Raw genomic sequence first — 22,133 nt, 5'->3', positions numbered from 1 at the left:
CCCCGCTAAAGTCAGAGTGAACACAATAATTTTAGGGCCATCAATCACTATTATTTTTTGCGGGCTTACGCAATTTTAAAGTTTGACATGTTTTGTGTCTACCCGATGTGACCGCATCTTTTATATTTTACCAAAAATATGGGTTAATGTGTTTTTTAACATAATGTAGGGAAAACATTTTTTCCCCCTGAAATTTACGGTACTTTTTTCATTCTATAGTAAAAAATAAACCCCCCAGTTGTGATTAAATGCCTGTCCCAAAAAATGTTAGCATAAATTGCAAGGCTATAATCCGGTCATGCTGACTGGTGACATTTTTGACTGGTGAGACACCCTAAAATTTTTCAAGCCCTAATGATAATTTCCATCTTCCTCATTCATTGAACCTACACATATTATATACAGTTTTTTAAAGGACAAAATGGGCTTTAATTTGATGTGACTTATGCATATATAAATTCTTCTTGTATTTTTATTTTTTTTAAAAAGCACTTTTCAGTTTTGGCAATAATCATGTGTACATAATGAGCAAAGATAACAAAGTAATTCATAATAAATTATATTATTTTTCCTGGTTTTATAATTTAAGCTTGTTTTGGGAGATTTTTTTGGTCACACAATACAAGATGTAAAATACCATTTTATTTTGGAACAATTTTAGAATGTAGTATGTTTTGGCTCCTATCTTTAATAGCCTCATCAGCACTATATTTTTTTTTTTTATACATTTTAATTTTTCCCCCCTTTGTGTTGTTGTTGTTGTTGTTGTTTTTTTTTTTTTTCCAGTGTCTTTAATACTTCGTATCTCCTGAGGAGAATACAGTATTCTCCTCAGATACTTTCTTAGTTTGTAACACACAGCCAGCTCACAGCTGCACAACACAGTGAGCTGCTGCCGGCTCTGTTGCTTTCACAGCACTGAGATCGCAGTGATCTGCCATCGCTGTGATCATAGGGCTGTGACAACCTAATCTGCTGTGGAGGGTCTGCCTCAGACTCCAAGGGACCCAGCACTCATTGTACCACATGACGGGATTATCCCATCACCGATCGTTCATTAACTGAAAGATCGTGACAGTATAATCCTGTCATTGGTCAAGAAGGGGTTAAAGTGTATATGAACACAAAAGCAAAAATGTAATATATTGCAGCTTACTAATCCTTAAATGTGGTGGATGCATTAGTTTTGTTTTTTTGTTGGTTTTTTTTTGGCTTCTTTTTTTTTTTTCACTTTTATTTTCACCTGGTAATTCTGCCAGTAATTTTCATCTTCGTTCAACAGAGCAAACTGCTAAGCAAAGTGTCAGCTAGACAAACCAGTACTGACAGAATTCCTTACAATGCAACCAATTGGTTTCTATGTGCCCCTGCTGTGACTGGCGTTGATCAGGTGTAGAAAAATGCCAGCCACTTTACATAGTGTAAACAAACCCTTTATACTTATGCTTTTTTTAATACTCCCTTGCAAAGGGGTTTAGATCAGGGGCATGGACTGCTTTTTATTATTACAGCCATGGTACTGTGTTCCAATAGTGATGCAGTGGACTTTTGTTTACAACGCTCTTATTCTCCTGCATTATACATGTAACACATCATAAGTGGGTAGCGCTAACATTTTGGCACAGAGCAGTGTACAGCCTTTAACTCTTTTCTGCCTGAACTAATATTCAGTGGGTTATTTCACCTGTGCATTACAGCTGCTATTTCAACTAAATTACAGAATATCTGTCTGTGTGCCTACCTCACTACTAAACCCTTTTTTTTTTTTCTTGAATCTGTATTATCGAATCTGATTGGAAGATGACTACATTGCTTTTATCCTTGTTGTCTCCCCAGCTACACCAAGGAGCGCTTTTTTCTCATTGAGCAGGATTTAAGGTCACGGCTCTGCTCTTTCTATGCATTGACAAGTCTTTGCAGCCTGTGCATTTGTGTACTGAATTTATTTGACAGGATTTAAAAAAACAAAACAATTCTCCATTGTCAGTGTATCCCTTTTTTAGCTACAGAACCCCCAGACCCATTTATCCTTGTTTTTGTTTTTTTTGGTGTTTTTTTTTCTATATTGGCTCACTTTGGTGAACAACATGGTTAATATTGGCTTAACTTTCATTTTTGTTATCTCTACAGTGCCTCTTGGCAGTAAATTTGGGTTTTTAGATTTGAACATGGATTTGAAGGGAACCATGGCCGAATACTCATACTTGCCCAAATGCTTTGATACTTACCCCCAATACCAGAACTTCCGGGCAAAGGGAGATTTCCTCCGACCGGCAGTGCCGCAAGGGAACATGGAGCTGGCTATTTGGCCAATCGGAAAGCCGGGGGACAGGTAATGATTGGCCACCCGGCTTCCTGATTGGCCAGAAAGACCGGCTCCATGCTAGAGAAGTATTAGTATGGGCGAGTACTGAAAGATAAATATCTGTACTCCTACTCAATACTGAAACATAAGGTATCGGTGCATCCCTAGTCTCCACTTATATGGGATGTTCATGAAATTTTAGAAGATTCTATCCCCTCCTATTTTGGAATATTTAGTCACCTTTGTAAGTCACCAGGTGTGACTTACAAGTAATGCAAATGCCATAGAAGGACCTTTTTTGTCTTTCCAAAGTGTTTCTGTGTTTGATAACCGATTGCGGAGTCTTGTCTACTATTCCTGTGGATAAATAACTCTATCTTTAATTCATCAATCCACAGCACAACTCCCATGCAGGTTAAATTGGTACAATCTTTCTGATAATAGATGCATGCTCTTTGACTCCAGCTGTTGCAGAAGTTACCTGTAGTTCCATAATTAAATTGTGGGGTCCTTGGTAGGGCTGCAGCTAACGATTATTTTCATAATCGATTAGTTGGCCGATTATTAAGTTCGATCGGTTAATCGGATAAAAAAAAAAAAAGGCTCCAGTGATTGACGACTAGTTTGTGTTAAGATTGTAGTCCATCACGGGAGCAAGCTTGGTGCGGTGGAGGTAAAAAAAAAGTGTGGTGTGCAATATAGTACATTATACAGCGGCGCAGTGCAGAATACCAGCAGCTATAGAGGAATGTAGCAATAGTACATTATACTATAATGTACTATTGCTGGGATTTGTAGTCCTCTGTAGCTGGCGTTTACACCTGGTCCACACTGCACCCCCATACACCTATTCCACCACTGCCTCTCCACACAGCTGTTCCACACTGACACCTATTCCACCACTATATCCCCGCACACCTGTTTCACACTGCAGCTCCGTCCACCACTGGCTTCAGAAGGTGGGCCCTCGATTGTCGGCGGGCCAGCGACGAGTGAGGGAGATCGCGTCGAGGAGTAGAGCAGCGGTGTGCGCGGCTTCAGCGTCCTGTGCGGTGGGCATGGCTTATGCGGCCTGTGCCGTGGGCACAGCGGGAGCAGCGTGTGACGTGTGGCTCAGGCCGCATGTGGAGCCCGGAACAGCCCCGAACAGGCAAATCAATCGATAGCCGACGAATCGACGATCGAAAACGTTGCCAACGTTTTCAATCGTCGATTTTAATCGACTAAATCGATTAACTGTTGCAGCTCTAGTCCTTGGAGACTTATTTTAGCATGGCATAGAGTGCATTTGATCTGCATCTGCTGAGCAGGCCAGTTGTGGCCAAATTAGCAGTCGTTTGAAGTCTACCCCACTTGTAGGTTATTTTCCTTACAGTGGAATGATTTATTTGGCAGTATTTTTAAATCATTTTTCAGATCCATAGGCATGCCCAACTTTCTTTGAGGACCTTAGAGATCTCTTTTGATCCTGGCATAATTACATTACACACGACAGTAGCAAAGCGAATACCAGATCCTAGATATCTGAGGTTCAAATAAGACCCGTTTCACCTACATACTCCCTAAGCAGGTTCTAATCATTGGCACCTAATCTGGAACACCTGTTTTTATTACATGGATTTTAACTGGTGGTATATGTTGGGATGTACTTATTTCTCGTCCCTTTGAGGGACACGAGAAGTCATGTTGTTGGTTATACAACTGTCTACAGGAGGATTTGGCAAACAAATTGTAGGCTAGGACCCCTCCTGATATCAGCATGCCTCAGTCTTTTGCTTGTGTCCTAGGAGGATGGACAATTTTTTTTCTTTCTATTTTAGCTCTGCTGGGAAAAATAAAATGTTGTTTATGATTTTTTTTATTTCTCTTTTAACTAGCCAACTGTTTCTTCAATCAAGATTCTTTGAAATGTTGCTGCTTGAGCTGGACTGTAGTGTGGGAGCTATCTAAATCGACTTTTCCTTAAGGTGCCCATACACTGCACGATTCTCGTACGAGAATCACGGGAAATCCCGCGATCGTAGGAGAATTGTGCAGTGTATGGAAGGCGTGCGACCGTTTCTACTGTACGGTCGCACGTCTTCCGTCGAACCAGCAGGCTAGAAAACCCACCGGGAATCGTACGATTCTCGGCGAGTTAGTGGCCTGCTGGTTCGACAACTGCCGAACGGGCCAGTGTGCGCACATTACTTCTGCAGGGTCAAATTCTGCTTTCAATAATTCGCAAACTTCTGCCATTAGATTTACTTATTGATACTGTACGTACTACTGTGCACCTGAAGGTCTTTCAGAGCTACTGCAGCTACAAAGACCTTTCCATTGCACCCGCTCTTAGAGGTCTTCCTCTGTAAAGTGATCCCGGACTTCCCCTGAGAGCTTGCTGGATCTGCTCCTGTTTGGAAATAATTTGGAAATAAATTTGTAAAACAGTGCTCATTACCCACTGAGGATCTAACAATGATCTACCTTAACGGGGAAACCACTAGGTTTGTCGAAGATATTCTTCCTTCAAGGATTCTTCTGACCAGCAGCTAGAATCCCTCTTTAAAATCCAGTTTTTGCTGACGGTCCCTGCCCTTTGCTCTATTCTAGCCATGACTATAATCAAGCAGAATAGGTTAAATACCTTTTAAAGGAGATATCTCCACTGTAGCAGTTGATCCATGCAAATGCACAGAACACTGATTAAGTTGCTGTGAAACAGATGCTAAATCCAAAGAGCCTCTCACTCCTTTGGTCTTTGAAGGATCGTGTGTCAGAGGGTTCGCTTGCCTCAGCATAAGAAGAGTCTAAGAAAGGGTCCACTGACCCCCCATCCCTCTCCTTTACTCCTGCAGTGGATTCAACTAGACCCTCTAAGCCTGATACTCCTGCAAACTGCAAGGTTTGAAGCAAGAAATCTTCAGCATGAAGGCACCTTTAAAAAAAGTAATTACACACAGATTTACCTCTGTTCCCTTAGGGTCTCCTAATCCCTGTGACTTTTGCTGTAGCGCCTCTGTCAGTTTGGCCTCAGGCCCCTGAGGCTAGTTTGGCCTCAGGCAGTGTGTCATATCATGGCCCCTGTTCTATTACCTAGAGCAATGCACTGTCTTCCTTGTGGCATGTCAGCTCTCCAGTTGTTCCTGGTGTTGAATCCACCACCCCTGTCCCACCCTTGAGGAACCCTTGGATTTGTATGGTCAGCAGGTAGCAGTACTTGCTGATCACTGTCCCACTTTGGGTTTTGACTCCATCTCACCCCCGCACACCTGGTATACAGATGTTGTTCAGTAGGTGGTCTGGTTGGCATCTTCAGAAAATTGAAGGAGTCGGATGAAAATTTTTCTGCCGAACACTGACTGCCAATTGGCTGCTGTCACTGTTCAGGTATTCTGACAGTGGCATGCCTGCCACTGTCAGAATATAAATGACGCAGCGTGGATGGAGGAATCTGTTCAGCCTGCAGGTCGAACAAAAAATAAATAAAACAGTCTATGGCCAACTTAACTTGTCTGTCTCTTAGGAACAGGTAGTACCCGGGCCTGATGCACCATTCTTCCAGTTCTATGGCTGTTAAGAACTTCTCTTCCCGCATGTGGGAAGATCTGTCATTGGAGAATACTTATCTCTTGAGCCACCTTCTGGATTTCCGGAGCAGTTGCTTCCTCCTACATACTTGGATCATTCCCTGGGCTAGTCTCTGGAGATGAACACCAATGGACCATGTTAAGATACTTGAGTTCCATTACAGGAGCTCTTGTTGTATTATGTGAGGTGTTTTGGATCCTGACTTGGCCGTAACCCTATGTTCTAGTCCAGTTCACTCTGCTCCTGTTAAGTACATTCTTCTGTTAACCAGTTCCTTCCAGCTGGTTGATGCTGGACATGGAGTAGTGATCCATGAAATAGATGCGTTTCAGATCCCTTGCTGCAGATGGAGTATGTTGGAGGGCCTCATGATGCCCTGCCCCACTTCAAAAATGTGTTCCTCAAACCATTCTTGAACCAACGATGAGTTTGAGGTGTTGACTTGGCCTTCAAATTCTCCAGCTCACAATCCAATTTGAGCATCTGTGGCATGTGCTGGAAAAACAAGTCCAATCCATGGAGGCCTCGCCTCACAACTTGCCAGACTTAAGGAGGTCTACTGGGCTCCATACCTCAACGGTTCAGGGCTGTTTTGGCTCCAAAGGGGGGCCTACTGAATATTGGGCAGGGTATCACTTAGTAAGAACTGGGGCTACAAGGCTGTACTGGTGAGTGTGGGGCTGTCCATTGTTGTGCTGAGAAGGAGGAGGAGGCGGCAATGTGCAGCTGGACCAGCACTATCAAAGACAGCTGCCTGAGGTCCCCAGCAAGCGCGGGATCTCAGGCAGCCGAACTTTTTTTAAATGTAAAGGGCCCATATTGGTCTTTTAGTATTGGAGCATTTTCACAAGTACTCCTGAAAATGCCCTGTATAGGTATCGGGACATCCCTACTATTTTAACACTTTTTTTATTTATTTTTTTTATTTCTGAAAGCATTTTCTTTACAGCATTTTTTCCCTGTGCACAGTGGAGACAGACTGTTTCCCTAAAGATAGGTAACAGTTAGGTTTCATGTATTTAGATTTTTCTGTAGTCCTTGTTTGTCAGTTTTAGGACCTTACAAATCTAGTCTTCTCTCAGCCCTGTAATCCTCAATTAAATGTTTAACTTGAGACCCCACATAATATTGGACCATTTGGGATTCCGGCCCTCAGGTTTCACAACTGATGTAAATTACTGTTAACATTGTCAGAGGAGACTTGGTGACTAGCAGCATGGAACTTGTAACCTACATATAACTTTGAAACTATATGTCTGAAATACCAATAAGTAACCAAGTAAAAAAAGTTTGGGTGCAAGGGGAATTTAAAAAAATATATATTCCCACAGTCTACTTAAAAAGGCCTATGCATTACATAGCTAAATTGTACTAGAATTGTTGCTCAAAGGTATTCCAAGGACTAGCTTGCATTGTGAACAAAAGTACCAGTTTTCACAATTAAGGGGCCAATATTTGCATTGAATTTTCAGTGTATTATAACAGCTTAATGCCAAAATGTTTTTTTGTTTTTTTTTTTGTAATGTAAAGTTTTACCTTCTCTTCAGCAGAGCATGCTTTCAACAATGAGATGAGGTTGGGTTCCAACCAGAACTGTCCAGTAGAACAGTTCAGCACAGGCAATATACGAATGGCCCAAGGAAGCTCGCAAGTTGACTTTCAGGTTTTAAATGACCTGCGACAAAAATTCCCAGAGGTGCCTGCAGTAGTTGTTTCACGGTGCATGCAACAGGTTAGTGCCTTAAGCCTGCTAGTTTTTCATGTAGTTTCAGGATATTGCACATCATTATTAGCAGGATATATTTATTTTTATTGTCTGCGTCACAGTAGCATATTGCTAGTAGTCAGTAGTTAAGCGTCTACAATACAGAGAGCTATGCCTCTGTATCGCCATGTTAATGATAAACTGCTGCTCCGTAAAAAAAAAATCCATGGACTAGTTAAATCGTAATGTGCATATTGGAGAACACTTGCATATTCCATCTCATTATTTCTCAACAGATCAGGTAGATTTAGATCAAAACAGGACTCATGCTCTCAAACTTGGCCTGCTTCTGCCATGATGAAATGTTCCCACTGATCATTATTACACTATATTGATTGATTTAAATCTGCAATTTTTTTAATACTTGGTAATATTTTTATTTGCCCAGATTCTATCTCCAATTGTTGATTATAAATGAAATACGTGTTGAGTTACATATTTTTATTCAAATATTTCTGCTTTGTATGTATAATCGCAATAAAACATACTTTTTTTTATGTTTTATTTATTTTAAGAGCACATCTCATTTTTTTAAAAGTGTGGATGGATGGCTAGATGTGGGATGGATGGCTAGATAGATGTGAGATATATAATATATTCTCATTGATGTACACTGCCTGGCCAAAAAAGGTCACCACCTGGATTTAGCTAACCAAATAGTTAAGGGTCTTCCATTGGATAATTACTGCTGTGATTAATGTGTTTCATCTGGCAACAAATGAGGTCAGCTGCCTACCTGAATACACTGAATTACAGGTTTTTCCATCAGTGGATTTTTTTCTTCCCTGATGACATGGATGTATTGCAAGATGACAATGCCAGGACTCTTTGGGGGGAATTTATCAAAACTGGAGCAGACAAAATCTGGAGCAGATTTGCACTGCAGCCAATCGGCTTCTCTCTCTTCCATTTTTAAATCTTGCGCAAACTGAGGAGAGATGCTGATTGGTTGCCATAGGCAACTGCTCCCGATTCCGTTTGCTCCAGGTTTGATAAATTCCCCCCATTGTGCTGAAATAGTGGATTAGGGAGTATGAGACATGAATTTCACACGTGGGTTGGCCACCACAGAGTCCAGACCTTAACCCCATTGAGATTCTTTGGAATTTCCTGAAGAAGACTTTACTCGGTGGTTCGACTGCCCCATCATCCCTAAAAGTTCTTTGTGAAAAATGAATGCAACTCTGGGCAGAATGTTGGGATATTGCATAAGCTTATCAAAATGATGCCACTGTGAATGTGTGCCGTAATCAAAGCTGAAGGCGGTCCACCTAAATATTACCGCGTTTACTTTTTTTTTGTTCTATTTTTTGGGGCTAGACAGTGAATTAAAGTTATTTTATTTACATTGCATACATTCATCCACATCCGTCCCTGCCCAACCCTGTGTAATGATGAGACATTGATACCACTCATAAAAATAGGAATTTTTATATAAAATGGCCGTACTGGTAAATACAGTCTTTTCTTGTCCTCTGAGTGATCTGGATTGATGTGAGATGGAGGGATAGATTTTTTTTTTCCTCATCTCATGCTTCTGTGTACAATAAACTGTGTTGCAGACCTTGACAGCTTACTGCTCTTCTTCATTCGTAACAAAGTTTTGCAAAGTAGATGTACTCTTGATTGACAGCTCTGATCTCTTGACACTTTCTGACAGAAAACAAGGCTCCTGTTCTAGTGTCTGTGCTTATTCTTTTGAGCAACTGCTTTCCATCCACATGTGAGATCACAGGTATGCAGAGAGGGGCACTCACTGGAATCGGCACCAGAACTGTAGGGGAATCTTGCTTTGTGTTTGGGAAAGTTCAGGGAATGTGAGATGATAGCTGTCAATCAAGTCTGTCTCCTTTGCAGAATGTGGTCGCGAATGAAAAGGGTGAACTGTCGAAGTCTATCTGTTTCTACTCCACACAGAAGCATGGGATAAAAAACAACATATACTGTGACAGGTGACTGCACTGTGAAAAATAATACAAGACTTCTTTAATGCTATATCTAAAGCAGTGAGTTCCCTACATACACAGACAGCTGTATCCATCAGGCTGTTATTGTATGCATCCATATGACAAGAAAAGAAAATAAGGCCAGTCAACCTAAAACTAATATTTAAAAAAAAAAAAAAGATTTAAATGAATTCAGTTGGATCTTTTATAACACCAAAGACATATTGGAAGCCAGGGACTGACCCACTCCACTCCGATTTTTTTTTTTTTCCCTCTGCCTTGCATACGCATTACTTCCCATAGGAAGTTATGGGGCCTTCTGTACAGACCCAATTTTTCCAATAGCACATAAATGCGGCAGTGGGGAAGAAATCCTGGAGCACAGGATATAGAAACCTTGCCTAGCAGGCCATACTTTTATCTATGGGTTGTGAAGGCAGTGGGTCTAAAACATTCTTTGAAGTCACAAGTACTCTACAGGCTATTGTTTTTTTAATTTATCACCATGTTATTACCATCCATGGTGACCACATCAGTTTGGTCTATTGACCAAAATATATAATGGAAAACCATTCTGAACATCTTTTAAATAATCAAAGACTAAAGTTTGGCATATGAAACTCTTTATCAGTGATATAATTCTAATTGGGTTGCTTTTTGTTTTCCCTTTAAATTACTGTTTTCTTCTTTTTATTTTGTAGAACAACAATAATCTGGATGCTTGTTGTGCAGTCCTTTCTCAAGAAAGCACAAAATACCTATATGGTGAAGGCGACTTGTCCCTCACAGATGAAAGTGGCATTGTTGGTTTAAGAAATCACATGACATCCCTTAATTTGGATTTACAGTCTCAGTACCATGAGGTCAGGGATGGAAGTAGAATGAATGGAAGCAGTAGGACTTTGACTCACAGCATAAGTGATGGCCATCTTCAAGAAGGGCAGCCCAACAATGAACTGTATCAGCAAGAGCCACAGACTGCTCCTGCTAATGTGCCTTCCAGTTTTAATGTTTTTGGGGTGCCCAATAACCCTTCAAATCCTGGTCATCAGTTTGGACTCCATTTAGGCAGCAAAAGTTCATCTGGCTTGCAAACCCCCAGATTCAACCCCATCATGGTTACCTTGGCTCCAAATATTCAGTCTACTCGTAATACTCCGACGTCTTTGCATATACATGGTGGGCCCCCACCTGTGCTTAATAGCCCACATGGAAATTCCATCTATATTAGACCTTATTTCACTTCCCAAAGTGGCACAACACGACAAACACCCCAGCAATCTGGTTGGATGTCTCAGATTCCCACACAACAGCAAGTTTTTCAGCCTTCACACCCAAATCCTTGGACGACGCTTCCTTCTTCTTATACTCAGTCACATACCTCAGCACAATCTAATCAACAGGGTCACCAGACTTCTCATGTGTATATGCCTATTAGTTCACCTACAACTTCACAAGCGCCTGTGCTTCATTCATCGGCAGGTAGCGGCCAACCTTCCACCCAGTACAACATTCAGAATATCTCAACTGGTCCCAGGAAAAATCAAATTGAAATTAAACTTGAACCTCCACAAAGAATCAATCCAAACATGCTGCGTTCCCAAAGTTCTCGAAGTTCTACTAATCCCTCTACTTTGAACACCCCAACAAGGAACCAGCCCACTGTTTACATTGCAAGCCCCCCAAACACAGATGAGATTATTAACCGTAACCAACCAAAGGTGTACATTTCAGCTCCTGGTGGTGATGACCAGGTTGTTAGGAATCAGCCTACTCTCTTTATTTCAACAAATCCAGGTGCTGCAAATGCAGCAAGGAATGTCTCTGGTCAAGTAAGCATGGGGCCCGCTTTCATTCATCACCATCCACCTAAAAGCCGAGCTCTTGGAAATAATAGCTCAGCCACTTCTCCACGTGTGGTAGTGACTCAGCCCAACACAAAATATACTTTTAAGATAACAGTCTCCCCGAACAAACCACCTGCAGTTTCCCCAGGAGTTGTGTCCCCAACGTTTGAGCCCACAAATCTTCTTCCATTTGCAGAATCAGAAGGGATCCATCATTTAACAGACCCTGTTGTAGGACATGATCGAATAAATGATGCAAGGAAACTAAGTGTGGGGTCAGATGATGCAGCATATACACAAGGTAAAGTGAAAATACACTTTTCAGTCATTTTGCTTTTTATGTGGTTTTATACTTTTTTAAAGAGGACCTGATCTCTGGAAGCTTTGTCCTCTGCCCCAAGCAGAAGACAATGGGCTAGATATCAATATTGCTTGTAGGCTCTTGTCCCCTTTACTTACCTTCAATGCTTTATTCTGCACTGTGTCTGCGTAGGTAGTAGAGCTGCGGCTAACGATTATTTTCAAAATCGATTAGTTAGCCGATTTATTAAGTTCGGTTAATCGGATAAAAAATAAAATCAAATAAATGGCTCCAATGATGGACTACTAGTTTGTATGAGTGTAGTCCATCACAGGAGCAAGCTTGGAGCGGTGGAAGTAAGAAAGAAAACAAGTGTGGTGTGCAATATAGTATTGTGCTGTATAATGTACTATTGCTGGGTTTTGTAGTCCTCTATAGCTAGTGATATTTGGCATTGCACCACCGTATAATGTATTCCTGGGATTTTTTTGTACTCCTCTATAGCTGGTGATATTCTGCATTGCGCTGTATAATTCATTATTGCTGGGATTTGTAGTCCTCTATACAGCTTAATGCAGAATACCACCAGCTATATAGGAATACAACAAATCCCAGCAATACATTATACATACAGTGTATAATGTATTGCTGGGATTTGTATTCCTATGTATAATATACAGCACAATGTACCATCAGCTATAGAGGAATACAAATCCCAGCAGTACATTATAGAGCACCATGTGGGGGGGGAGGAAAGTGCAGGCTTACCTGAGCAGTCTTCCAGCAACTTGCTTCTGAGATCAGGCCTGTCTATCGGCGGCTGTCATCCCCCCACACCTCCTCCTCCTTACTACTTCTCCCCAGGTCCCTGTGCCGATTGTGGATGTGGGTGGGTGAACGTGAGGCAGGGAGGAGATGCGGCTTGCAGAGCGTGAATGCGGGCGGGTCTGGCAGCGGCGAACGTGAAGTGGGGAGGAGGTGCGGCGCGCAGCGTGTGTGGAGCCGTAAACAGGGCCAACCAATTAGTAGCCAATTAATCGATGATTGAAAAAGTTGACAACTTTTTCAATCATCGATTATGTCGATTAGTTGTTGCAGCCCTAGTAGGCAGTCATCTTGATAGAGGAATAGGGATTTGCCTCCTCGAGGTGCCCCCCAGTGCAAGCTACAAGGCTGTCAATTGCCATCCTTTTTTTTTTTTTTTAACTACATGGTTAGTCTTTGACTTGTATAGACAAACAGGACAAAAATACCAAATAGTAAGAGTACAATTTGATCTGATGCTCCTTTTTTGGTCCTGTTCTGAGTACTCTGTGAAGGGTAGCTTTGTTTTATGTGAGCTTCCTCACCAAGGCCAGAAAGTTTGCCAAATGATTATGTTCTTTGCACTGCTCCGAACAAATGAGTCAAAATCTTAGCACCTTTTGCATATCTCTTTTTGAGGTCTCTAACCTGTTTGTATCATTTCTGTAATATATTGTCGGGAAACCAGATACAGGCAAGCTTTTTCCAGATTGTTGACACTGTTGTGAAGAGAGAATGGTAGACTCTGAGCATGCACCTTAAAAAACAAATCGGAAATGGCAGCACCCACTCTAAATGAGGTCACGTGTAGGCTGAATAGTTGCAGGTACCCGATGCAATATGAAGATGGCTTGTAGGTTGGACTTAGAAGAAAAAAAAAAAAACACAGATCAGCGTTGGCTCAATCAGAGGACTTTGTGTTTAGCTGGAGGAGCAAGGTGCAGGACTATTGCGACAGGGCAGTATATTTTATTCAGTTGTCCATTGTTTTGAATCTGGCAGGAAGTAGAATACTTAACACGTTTCTTACTAGAAGCAGACTAGAATGCAAAGACATAACCAAAATTCATGTAAATACTGCATCAATCTTGTGCATGGCTTGCAGTTTGAATCAGTGTTTCTTTGAATTATGGACTGCAACTAGCTTCTCGTTAACTACAACCATTTTATTTTTTTTTTGCAATGTGCAAGCACACTTCTCCTGTAGAGTAAATTTATAATGACTTCTTTCTCTGATTTTCAGTGGCAGTAACGAGAATATCTCTAATTTTAAGATAAAAAACAATCCAGTCTCCTTTTCATTTTGCAGCTCTACTGGTACATCAGAAGGCAAGAATGGAGCGACTTCATCGAGAACTTGAAGTGCAAAAGAAAAAGCTGGATAAACTTAAAACGGAAGTCAATGAAATGGAAAACAATCTTACTGGGAGACGCCTAAATAGGTCGAATTCCCTTTCCCAGATTCCATCAGTAAGTTATAGTCCTGTCTTTTGAATATTTAGTGCTCCACTGAGACTTTACTTACATGGTGCTACCTTTGTGTAATCTTAGTCAATGGAGTTTTCCATGGAAGGCGACAAGTCTAGCCATTTATCACTCAAAAGCAGCCTATATGCTCGCAGAGCCATATATATACTCTGGTAATTGCTCCCGTCCATTGAGGGACACGGGTATACAGAAACGGTTATACTGTCACCTAGTGGATGTTTCGAACACTGGTAAACAAAAAAATTGTAAGTCAACGTCTATATAACCCCTCCTCTACCCAGCATGCTTTTGTTTTTTGCTACTGTCCTACGAAGCTGGGTGCCTTTTCAGCTCTGCTAAATAAATTGTAACTATTCTTTTGTTGGCTTTGCTTCGTGGAATATTTTCCTTAAAAGAGCACCATAGGGTAACATTCCCCCCATAGTTCTCCTTAGGGTGACGGGAGGACATATACTAATGTCCTCCCGTGACCCAAAACTCAGTATATAGTGGGCTATTGCACGCTATATGCCGAGAGCACTGCAGCCAGGACGGATCCCGACAATCCATCTTGCTGGCTAATTGACAGCCTATCTAGAGGCAGAGCCAGCTATGCCTGCCCCCCTCCCCCGTCTGTCCCTCCAGTCAGCGCTGGAGGATCGGAGAGGGTAGGGGACAATCCCAGTGGGGAGTGGTGACTGTCACCGCTCTCTGCAGGGAGATGATCGGGAAGTGAGCCAGCGGTGGTATGTTTTCGCTCACTTCCCGATCAATAGAGCCAACATGTGACAATTTCAATGCCACAGATCCGCTCTAACTATGCGGATGAGTGTAATTCACCCCATAGTTCTCCTTTAAGTGACTTGAGCCACTCTTAGTCGATGCTACTATTTGAGCTGTCTTTATGTAGCAGCTATCTGTATTGTCATTTTTTTCAGCCTAGCTTTAGAGGTTATACCCAGACCCCGCTATCCTGCAATGTGACCTTCGGGTACTGGGTTCTGCATTGTGGCACTTATCAAGACCAGAGTGTACTGTGCTAGTTAGCCATGAAACGCTTTCCAGGCCCAGACACATGACAAAGCTCCAGGTGGGACCTTGTCTTTGACCGCTAACTTGTGAGTAAGGCTGTTTGTGAACTGCGAGGTAGATCCTGGTGATTCACCATACTGTTGGGCGCCTTTTAAAATGTACGGCTACCACCAGAGGAGCACTGCATACATTCCCACTGCTCCTGAAGCACCGCGTGGATCCATTTCCACTGCCTGTTTAATATGGCCTGGTCACCTCCAGCTGCCAGAAATCTGTATCAGCTGCTGGGGTTTTTGAGTACTTGAGGCCTTGCTTCATGTCAGGCCTATTTGCGTTACCTTTTAGAGGAAGCAGCATGTCATTGTTAAGACAGAGAAGACAGTACTATTGCTACAGGTTTCCTCTGCCCCATACTCCTCTAGTGGTTTTAGGAATGTTTGTACTCTGTATCCCCAGAAGGACCTAACACCTGTAATCTAGTGCCCGAGACCCCTATACTTAAAGGATTGTCTTCATTAGAGTCTTCCCAGCTCGGTCGGGAGAACCAGGGACCTCCACATCCACTCTGGCCTTCCTAGAATATACACGGGTATATTTTCGAACAAACTTTTTGTATGAAAAATCCTTTGGGACGTTCAATAATGTCATCAGAGACCTGGCAAATTTTCTTTCGAAATTTCGTTAAGATTTTCATTTTAATTCAACATTCGGTTTTGGGATGAAATGGAGTTTCATGAATGAAACCCACATCCACTGTCCATTCCAGCATGCTCCTTTTTAAATGTTTTTTCATCACTTTTTTTCTTTTTTCCCCCGATCGATTTTGTAACCCTAATAAACGATTAGAAAATCAAACAAACGGTTCAAAATAAATTTTTGTTTGAAATTTTAACCTCGTATACTCTTCTTTACTGTTTGTTCTCTGCTACTGGATCATTCTGGCTGCAGAGGCGCTGTGTGCCCTGGCACCATCTCCTGCAGGGTCACTCTGATCCTCATGAGCCTTTAATTCAACCAGATCTTTTGCTCCCATTTTCTATCTCGGACTCGTATTCCCAGCGGGGGTGTGGAATTCCTATCGCCCGACCCCTGGGATCTGCAGGTTTTTTTTTTCTACATTTTAGCCCTGATTTGGGCAAGCAGGGCTAAATGTACAGTGGGGAGCAGATGCACATCTTATACATGTGATCTTATCAGATTAGGGCTGCAGTGAACGATTATTTTCAAAATCGATTAGCCGATTAAGTTCAATTAATCGGATTTAAAAAAAGTAAAAATAAATAAAGGCTCCAGTGATTACTACTGACTACTAGTTTGTATTGAGATTGTAGTCCATCACGAGAACAAACTTGGAGCGGTGGAAGTAAAACAACAAAAAGTGTGGTGTGCAATATAGTACATTATACAGCGCAATGCAGAAAGCCACCAGCTATAGAGGAATACAACAAATCCCAGCAATAGTACATTATACTATAATGTACTATTGCTGGGATTTGTAGTACTCTGTAGCTGGTGTTATTCTGCATTGCGCTGTATAATGTATTGCTGGGATTTGTAGTCCTCTATGGCCAGTGTTATTCTGCATTGCGCTGTATAATGATACAGCGCAATGCAGAATACCAGCAGCTATATACGATAGAGAAGAGAAGTAGGGTGCGGGGAGCCGCAAGCAGGCCAACTAATCGAAAGTCAACTAATCGATGATGGAAAACGTTGACAATGTTTTCCATTATCGAATATAGTCAACTTAGTCGATTAATTGTTGCAGCTCTAGATCAGATCACTTGTACTAGCCTGTCTGTCCCATCCCTCCCTCACTGCTTAGGTTTTTGAGGTCCCCCGCTCTTCTGGGGGTCCCGGGACCACGGCAAATGAGCTCAGGATGGAGAGTAGGAAGCAGAGCGTAGCGTAGAACGTCCATTCTCCGCTCTGTGATCAAATGAGATTGGAGCTCTGTAATCACAGTGCCACCTCAGTGTCTCAGCTGTCAAACTGCACAGATCTTTTCTGTGTTGGTGGGCAGGTTCCATAAAGAGAACCTGTCACCTCCAAACATCACAACTATTTATTGCCTGTGTAAATGGCAATAAAATTAAATGGGGAAAAAAAAGATATAAAATAAAAAAATTTAATTTTATACAAATTAAAAAAATAAGTGGTAAAATTTAATAAATTAGAGCTAAAGTAAAACATTTAAAAACCAACCCTGCCACCCCCACCATCTACATGCAAATAAACACACCCATTGGACATTGTGTGTGTGATAAGTGCTGCCCCCATTCCACTATGAGCCATATAGTGGTAGCCAGGCAGCAGAACTCTTACACGCACAATGTGCTTTAAAGGGTAAGTTCACTTTCCCAGGTAATTAGGGAAAATCGAATTACCTGCTCAAATCTGGCCCCGGCGCTCCCCTCGATATACATGCCTTTCAGCAAACAGCCCTTGCCCTCTGCCAGTACGGGTGGACACTCTGTACACCTTACTGCCATCCAACGTAGCCATGGATTTTGGATTTGGCTCGCAAATTGCGAGCACTCTGTCAGGACACACTGACCAATGAAAAGCGCTTCTTAGCATGGTTAAATACAGTTTTGACCAAAACTATTTGTTTGTATCGGGACAGTTAGATTGTCATGGGAATTGACAAGTAGATTGGGCCCCCGCTTTAGCCCTTGGGCAAGTCGGTTTTTTTTTAAACTTCCACACCCCTGGTCCCAGCAGCCTATCCTGAGGAAGCTATTTTTGAGGCTCCTGCTGTTGACTCAGATTTACATAATTAAATGGTTGATGAGGTTGAAAGACACATGTCCATCCAGTTTAACCTATTTGTGTATGATTATGAGTCTCTAACAATCCCTGTAACGCTGTATACTGTGTTCCATGAGGAAGACCTCAACGTTTTTTTGCAATTGCCAACACTTTCAGCTAGTAGCACTACCTAAGAAGAGGTCTTTCTTAGTTCCATGTTTTCACTGCTCTAACAGTAAAGAATCCTTTTTGCAATGTAAGGTTAAACCTCCTTTCTTCCAACCTTAAATTGTGGCCATGTGTCTTCTTCAAGGACCTTTAGATCTTTTATTACATTTACTATAGTCACCTATTTGTAGATTGTGTTCAAGTTTCCTGTTAAGTGCCTCTTCATTGTGAATAAGTGTAATCTATGTAATCGTTTCTTATAGTTGAGGTCCTCCAGTCCCCTTATTAATTTTGTTGCCCTTTACTGAACTCTTTCTTATACAAGAACACCTTTCCTGAGGATTGGTGACCAAAACTGAACTGCATATTCAAGATGAGGCTGTACCAGTGTTTTGTAAAGGGGTAGAGTTATTGATTACGTTCTTAAATTTATGCCATTTTTAATGCATGAGAGTATTCAGCTAGCTTTATTAGCTGCAGCCTGACATTGCATGTTATTGCGGAGTCTGATCTGCAAGCACCCCCTTTTCCATCACTGATACACATTAGAATAGTTTCTGCTGGTAGTATTTTGCATGTGTATTTTTGGCACTCAAGTGCATAGCCTTTCATTTTACTAAACATTTTAATCTCATGTAGCTGCTTCAACCCCCTATGTTATGTTTTCCTGTAATGTCGCTACATCCTGTGCAGATTTATTTCCCTGTATAATTTGGTATCATCAGCAAACTCATGCAGTTGAACTCTTAATTTTATTCTTAATATGCTTAATAAACAGGTTAAACTGCATTGGTCCCAAGACAAATCCCTGGGGTATACCACAATTTTAGACCATTTAGGGAATGAGTAATTTATCACTACTTTCTGGACCCATCCATGCAACCAGTTTTCTTCAACTCTATTAGACGTTATAGTGTAAACATTTATGAGGTTTGGTTTGAAAGCCATCACAAAATCTAGAAAAACTATATCCCTTGGTCTTCCAGCATCCAGGTTGCTCACTTCTTCATGGAATGATTAATGGGTTGGTCTGACAAGAATGGTCTTTTATAAATCCATGCTGGTTGGTTCATATGATACTTTTATTGCAGACAAATTTCTGAATAGATTCTTGTACCATTCCCTTAAAACTTTTTCAGACTGTTGATGTTAGGCTGACTGGTCTTTTAGTTTTCTGATATACATCTCAATCCTTTATTGAATATTGGTACCTCATTTCCCTACAGCAATCGGTACCATTCCAGTCAGTAAGTTGTCTTTAAAAATGTATTTACATTAAGTTTCTCTAGCCTGTCTTGTACCCAGCTTTCCATCAGCCACAAAGGGACCTCCGGTCCATCTTTATTGGCATTCCTGCTACAACTTTCGAACCGTCTTTTTCATCTGTAAAAACCTAAGAGAAAAATCTCTCCTTTCTCTCGCTTGTTACATAAAGCTACATAGTATTTAGAGGTTGAATAGAAAGTCCATAGAGTTCAAATCCATGTGAGAGTGTCTTTTGTATGTGCGAGTGTCTGTGTACTCTGTATTAGGAGTACCTGTACCTCTGTATGTTTTGTTTTCTGAGGAAAGTTAACCGCTCTTGAATGAATTAATACTTTCTGCTAATACACTGCTTATGGAAGGGAGTTCCACAATTTTACCACTCTAACACAAAAGAATCCCCTTCCCCTAAACCTTTTTTCTTTTCAATTTTTTGTGCTTGCCTCTTGTCGCCTTTGAGTTTACAATAAAAAGTTTATTACTGATGTTACCATCACCATTAAACAATTTGTACATTACAATCATGTCCCCTCTTAATCGTTTCTCATGGCTTAGGTCCTCCTGCCTCTTTCTTAGTTTTTTTGTGTTCTACACCCTCTCCAGCTCCAGGACATCCTTTCTGTGGATTGGTGACTAAAATTGAACCGCATACTCAAGATGAGGCCGAACCAGTGTTTTATAAAGTGGCAACATTTGTTTCTACAGTACATACTTTTTTATGTATAAAAGTAGTCTAATAATTTTGTTAACTGCAGCCTGACAGTGCATGCTATTGCTAAGTCTGCAGTCAACGATGACCCCCAAATCTTTTTCACTTCTGATTTCCCCAGTGGAGCTTAATGTGTAGTTTGCATGCCTATTTTTAACACCCAAATGCATTACTTTACATTTTTCAACATTAAACCTCATCTGCCATGTAGTTGCCCACTACCCTATTTTATCCAGGTACTTCTTTAATGATGCTTTGTTTTATCTCACGTTTATTACCCAGCCAATTTTCGAATCATCAGCCAACACAGAAACATGGCTTTGACCAACTTTCCATGTTCATCTTTTATTAGATGTATTACCCTGCATCTAGAGAATCAGCCTGCTGTTCTCTTCCTTGGGTCCTTTAGAGCTGCTATGGCTGCAAATTCCTTTCCGCTACACCTGCTATTTGACTGCATCCTCTAGACCCCACCCAAGTGTGCTGGAAATTTTCCCTTGTAAAAGGGAATTTGTAAATCAGTGGTCTTATTCCACCATGGATGTACTAGTGACCCACCTTAACAGGAAGACCACTAGGCTGATTGAGGGTTTTCTCACCTTTTGGGTCATTCCTAAAATCCTTGTATGAATGAATTGGCCTAGCCTTCCTTTTCTGTGCGGTAAGAGGGAAATTCCTCCCCTTTCACTTTTAGTAGCCTTTAGGGTGTTGAGGAAATACCCTACACCTTTTACTATGCTAAGATGGTCTCCCCATCTTTTTTTGACACTGTCCTTTTCAGCCTCCCCCTCTATCATTCGGATGGTGTCTTAGGACCAAGAAGTCCCTGGTGAGAACCATCAATCTCTTAGCGTGGATGGGGTGGTTACCACCCCCATCCTTATGGATCTCATGCAGTGAGAATTCTCACATTCCTTGGAGATCTCATTTTGAGGTTGGTTGTCCGGCCAGGCAACCTCATTCTGATCCTGGAACGTTCCTTCCCTAAATCCTAAGGGTTGGGAGTGTAAGACCCAGGCCTTCACACGTAGACCAGCTGGTCTTCTCTCATGGACCTGGGTTTTGTGTCCAATGTTCCATCTGGAGACCTGTTCTTCTAGGGACTTGTCCCAGTGTTTTTTTCTGTTGACTACAACATGTTATTGGTCTGTTTCCCCCTCATCACAAGCTATGTTGTTCAACCTGTTTTGGTGGGTTTCCCGTTTCCCAGTTTCTCGCTGGTGTAGGCTCACTGTCCATTCGGGTTAAGTGTTTTTTCACCTTTTGCAATAATCTTGTCTTTCCTAAGCTTAAGTGTCAGGTTGATCCTCTCTGGCCTTCCCTTCGTCATTGGCAGATTTTCCCCATCCTGCAGGGGACCTCACCTCATCTGGGTCAGATGTTGTCATAGTCCTTCAAATAGTCTTGAGTTGCAGATGGTTCGAAATCCTTTTGGATCTGTCAGTGGCTGTCGCCCACCCCTCACTGGAACTTCTTTTGTATGCTCCCACTGTTCTTGAATTCCTGTGTCGTGTGTCGTCATCGTCCCCCCAAAATGGGATAAGAACAAGGTTTTTGTACTTGATTGTAAAATCTATTTCTCAGAGGTCATTGAGGGACACAGTCCTCCCCCTTGTGTTTTTGCTTTGCTCAATTTTTCCAAAATTGAAGCATGCTGGGTAGGAGGAGGGGTTAAACAGTGACTGGCTGTTATACAGAAACCAACTGTTTTCTGAATTTGTGTCCCTCAATGAACTCCAAAATTTGATGATATATGTACAAACCTCTTATTTTCCCCTGCACAAAGGCAAACTTTCATGCTGGATTACTACACTGATCTGCAAAAAATACACAATACACAATGCACACCAAGATTCAAGTAAGAATGCACAAGCCTTTTGTGTTTAGACACAATATTTGTTTATCGCCGAGATTAGCTTCAAGCAAGCCCAAGGGGAAAAAAACTAAGGCCTGAGTGGTAGTTTCCGTGAACAGACAAGTTTTTAAATTTAGAAGTGTTTTTAGTCCTCTACTTAAAATAAAATAATCTAGACCGAATTTAAAAAAAAAGTTCAAAAAGTTTTTGCATTTTGTTAGACAACCATCTACAATAATTGATTTAATGTGTACTGGCCTATCTATGCCATTTTCCTAGTTTACAATGTAATATTCTTTCTCTCTCTCTCTCTCTCTCTCTCTCTCTCTCTCTCTCTCTCTCTCTCTCGC

General features: G+C 41.5%; 1 protein-coding gene across 3 annotated transcripts in view; it reads left to right on the top strand.

The window, feature by feature from the left end:
* Window positions 1-22,133, top strand: part of TAB2 (TGF-beta activated kinase 1/MAP3K7 binding protein 2) — a 70,849-nt gene that overhangs the window by 36,341 nt on the left and 12,375 nt on the right. For 2 of the 3 annotated variants that reach the window (XM_018559385.1, XM_018559382.1), the window contains exons 3-5: window positions 7,423-7,607; window positions 10,288-11,734; window positions 13,848-14,008. In XM_018559385.1, coding sequence (XP_018414887.1) covers window positions 7,446-7,607; window positions 10,288-11,734; window positions 13,848-14,008 — 1,770 coding nt within the window. In that variant the 5' untranslated portion in view covers window positions 7,423-7,445. The remainder of the gene's footprint in view (window positions 1-7,422; window positions 7,608-10,287; window positions 11,735-13,847; window positions 14,009-22,133) is intronic. The other variant, XM_018559383.1, reaches the window with a different exon arrangement.

Source organism: Nanorana parkeri, unplaced genomic scaffold (assembly GCF_000935625.1).
Source record: "Nanorana parkeri isolate BGI_ZX_2015 unplaced genomic scaffold, ASM93562v1 scaffold391, whole genome shotgun sequence".
NCBI classification, from domain to species: Eukaryota; Metazoa; Chordata; class Amphibia; order Anura; family Dicroglossidae; genus Nanorana; species Nanorana parkeri.
Note: the sequence above shows the minus strand (reverse complement) of the source record. Positions and strands in the feature narration are given on the sequence as shown.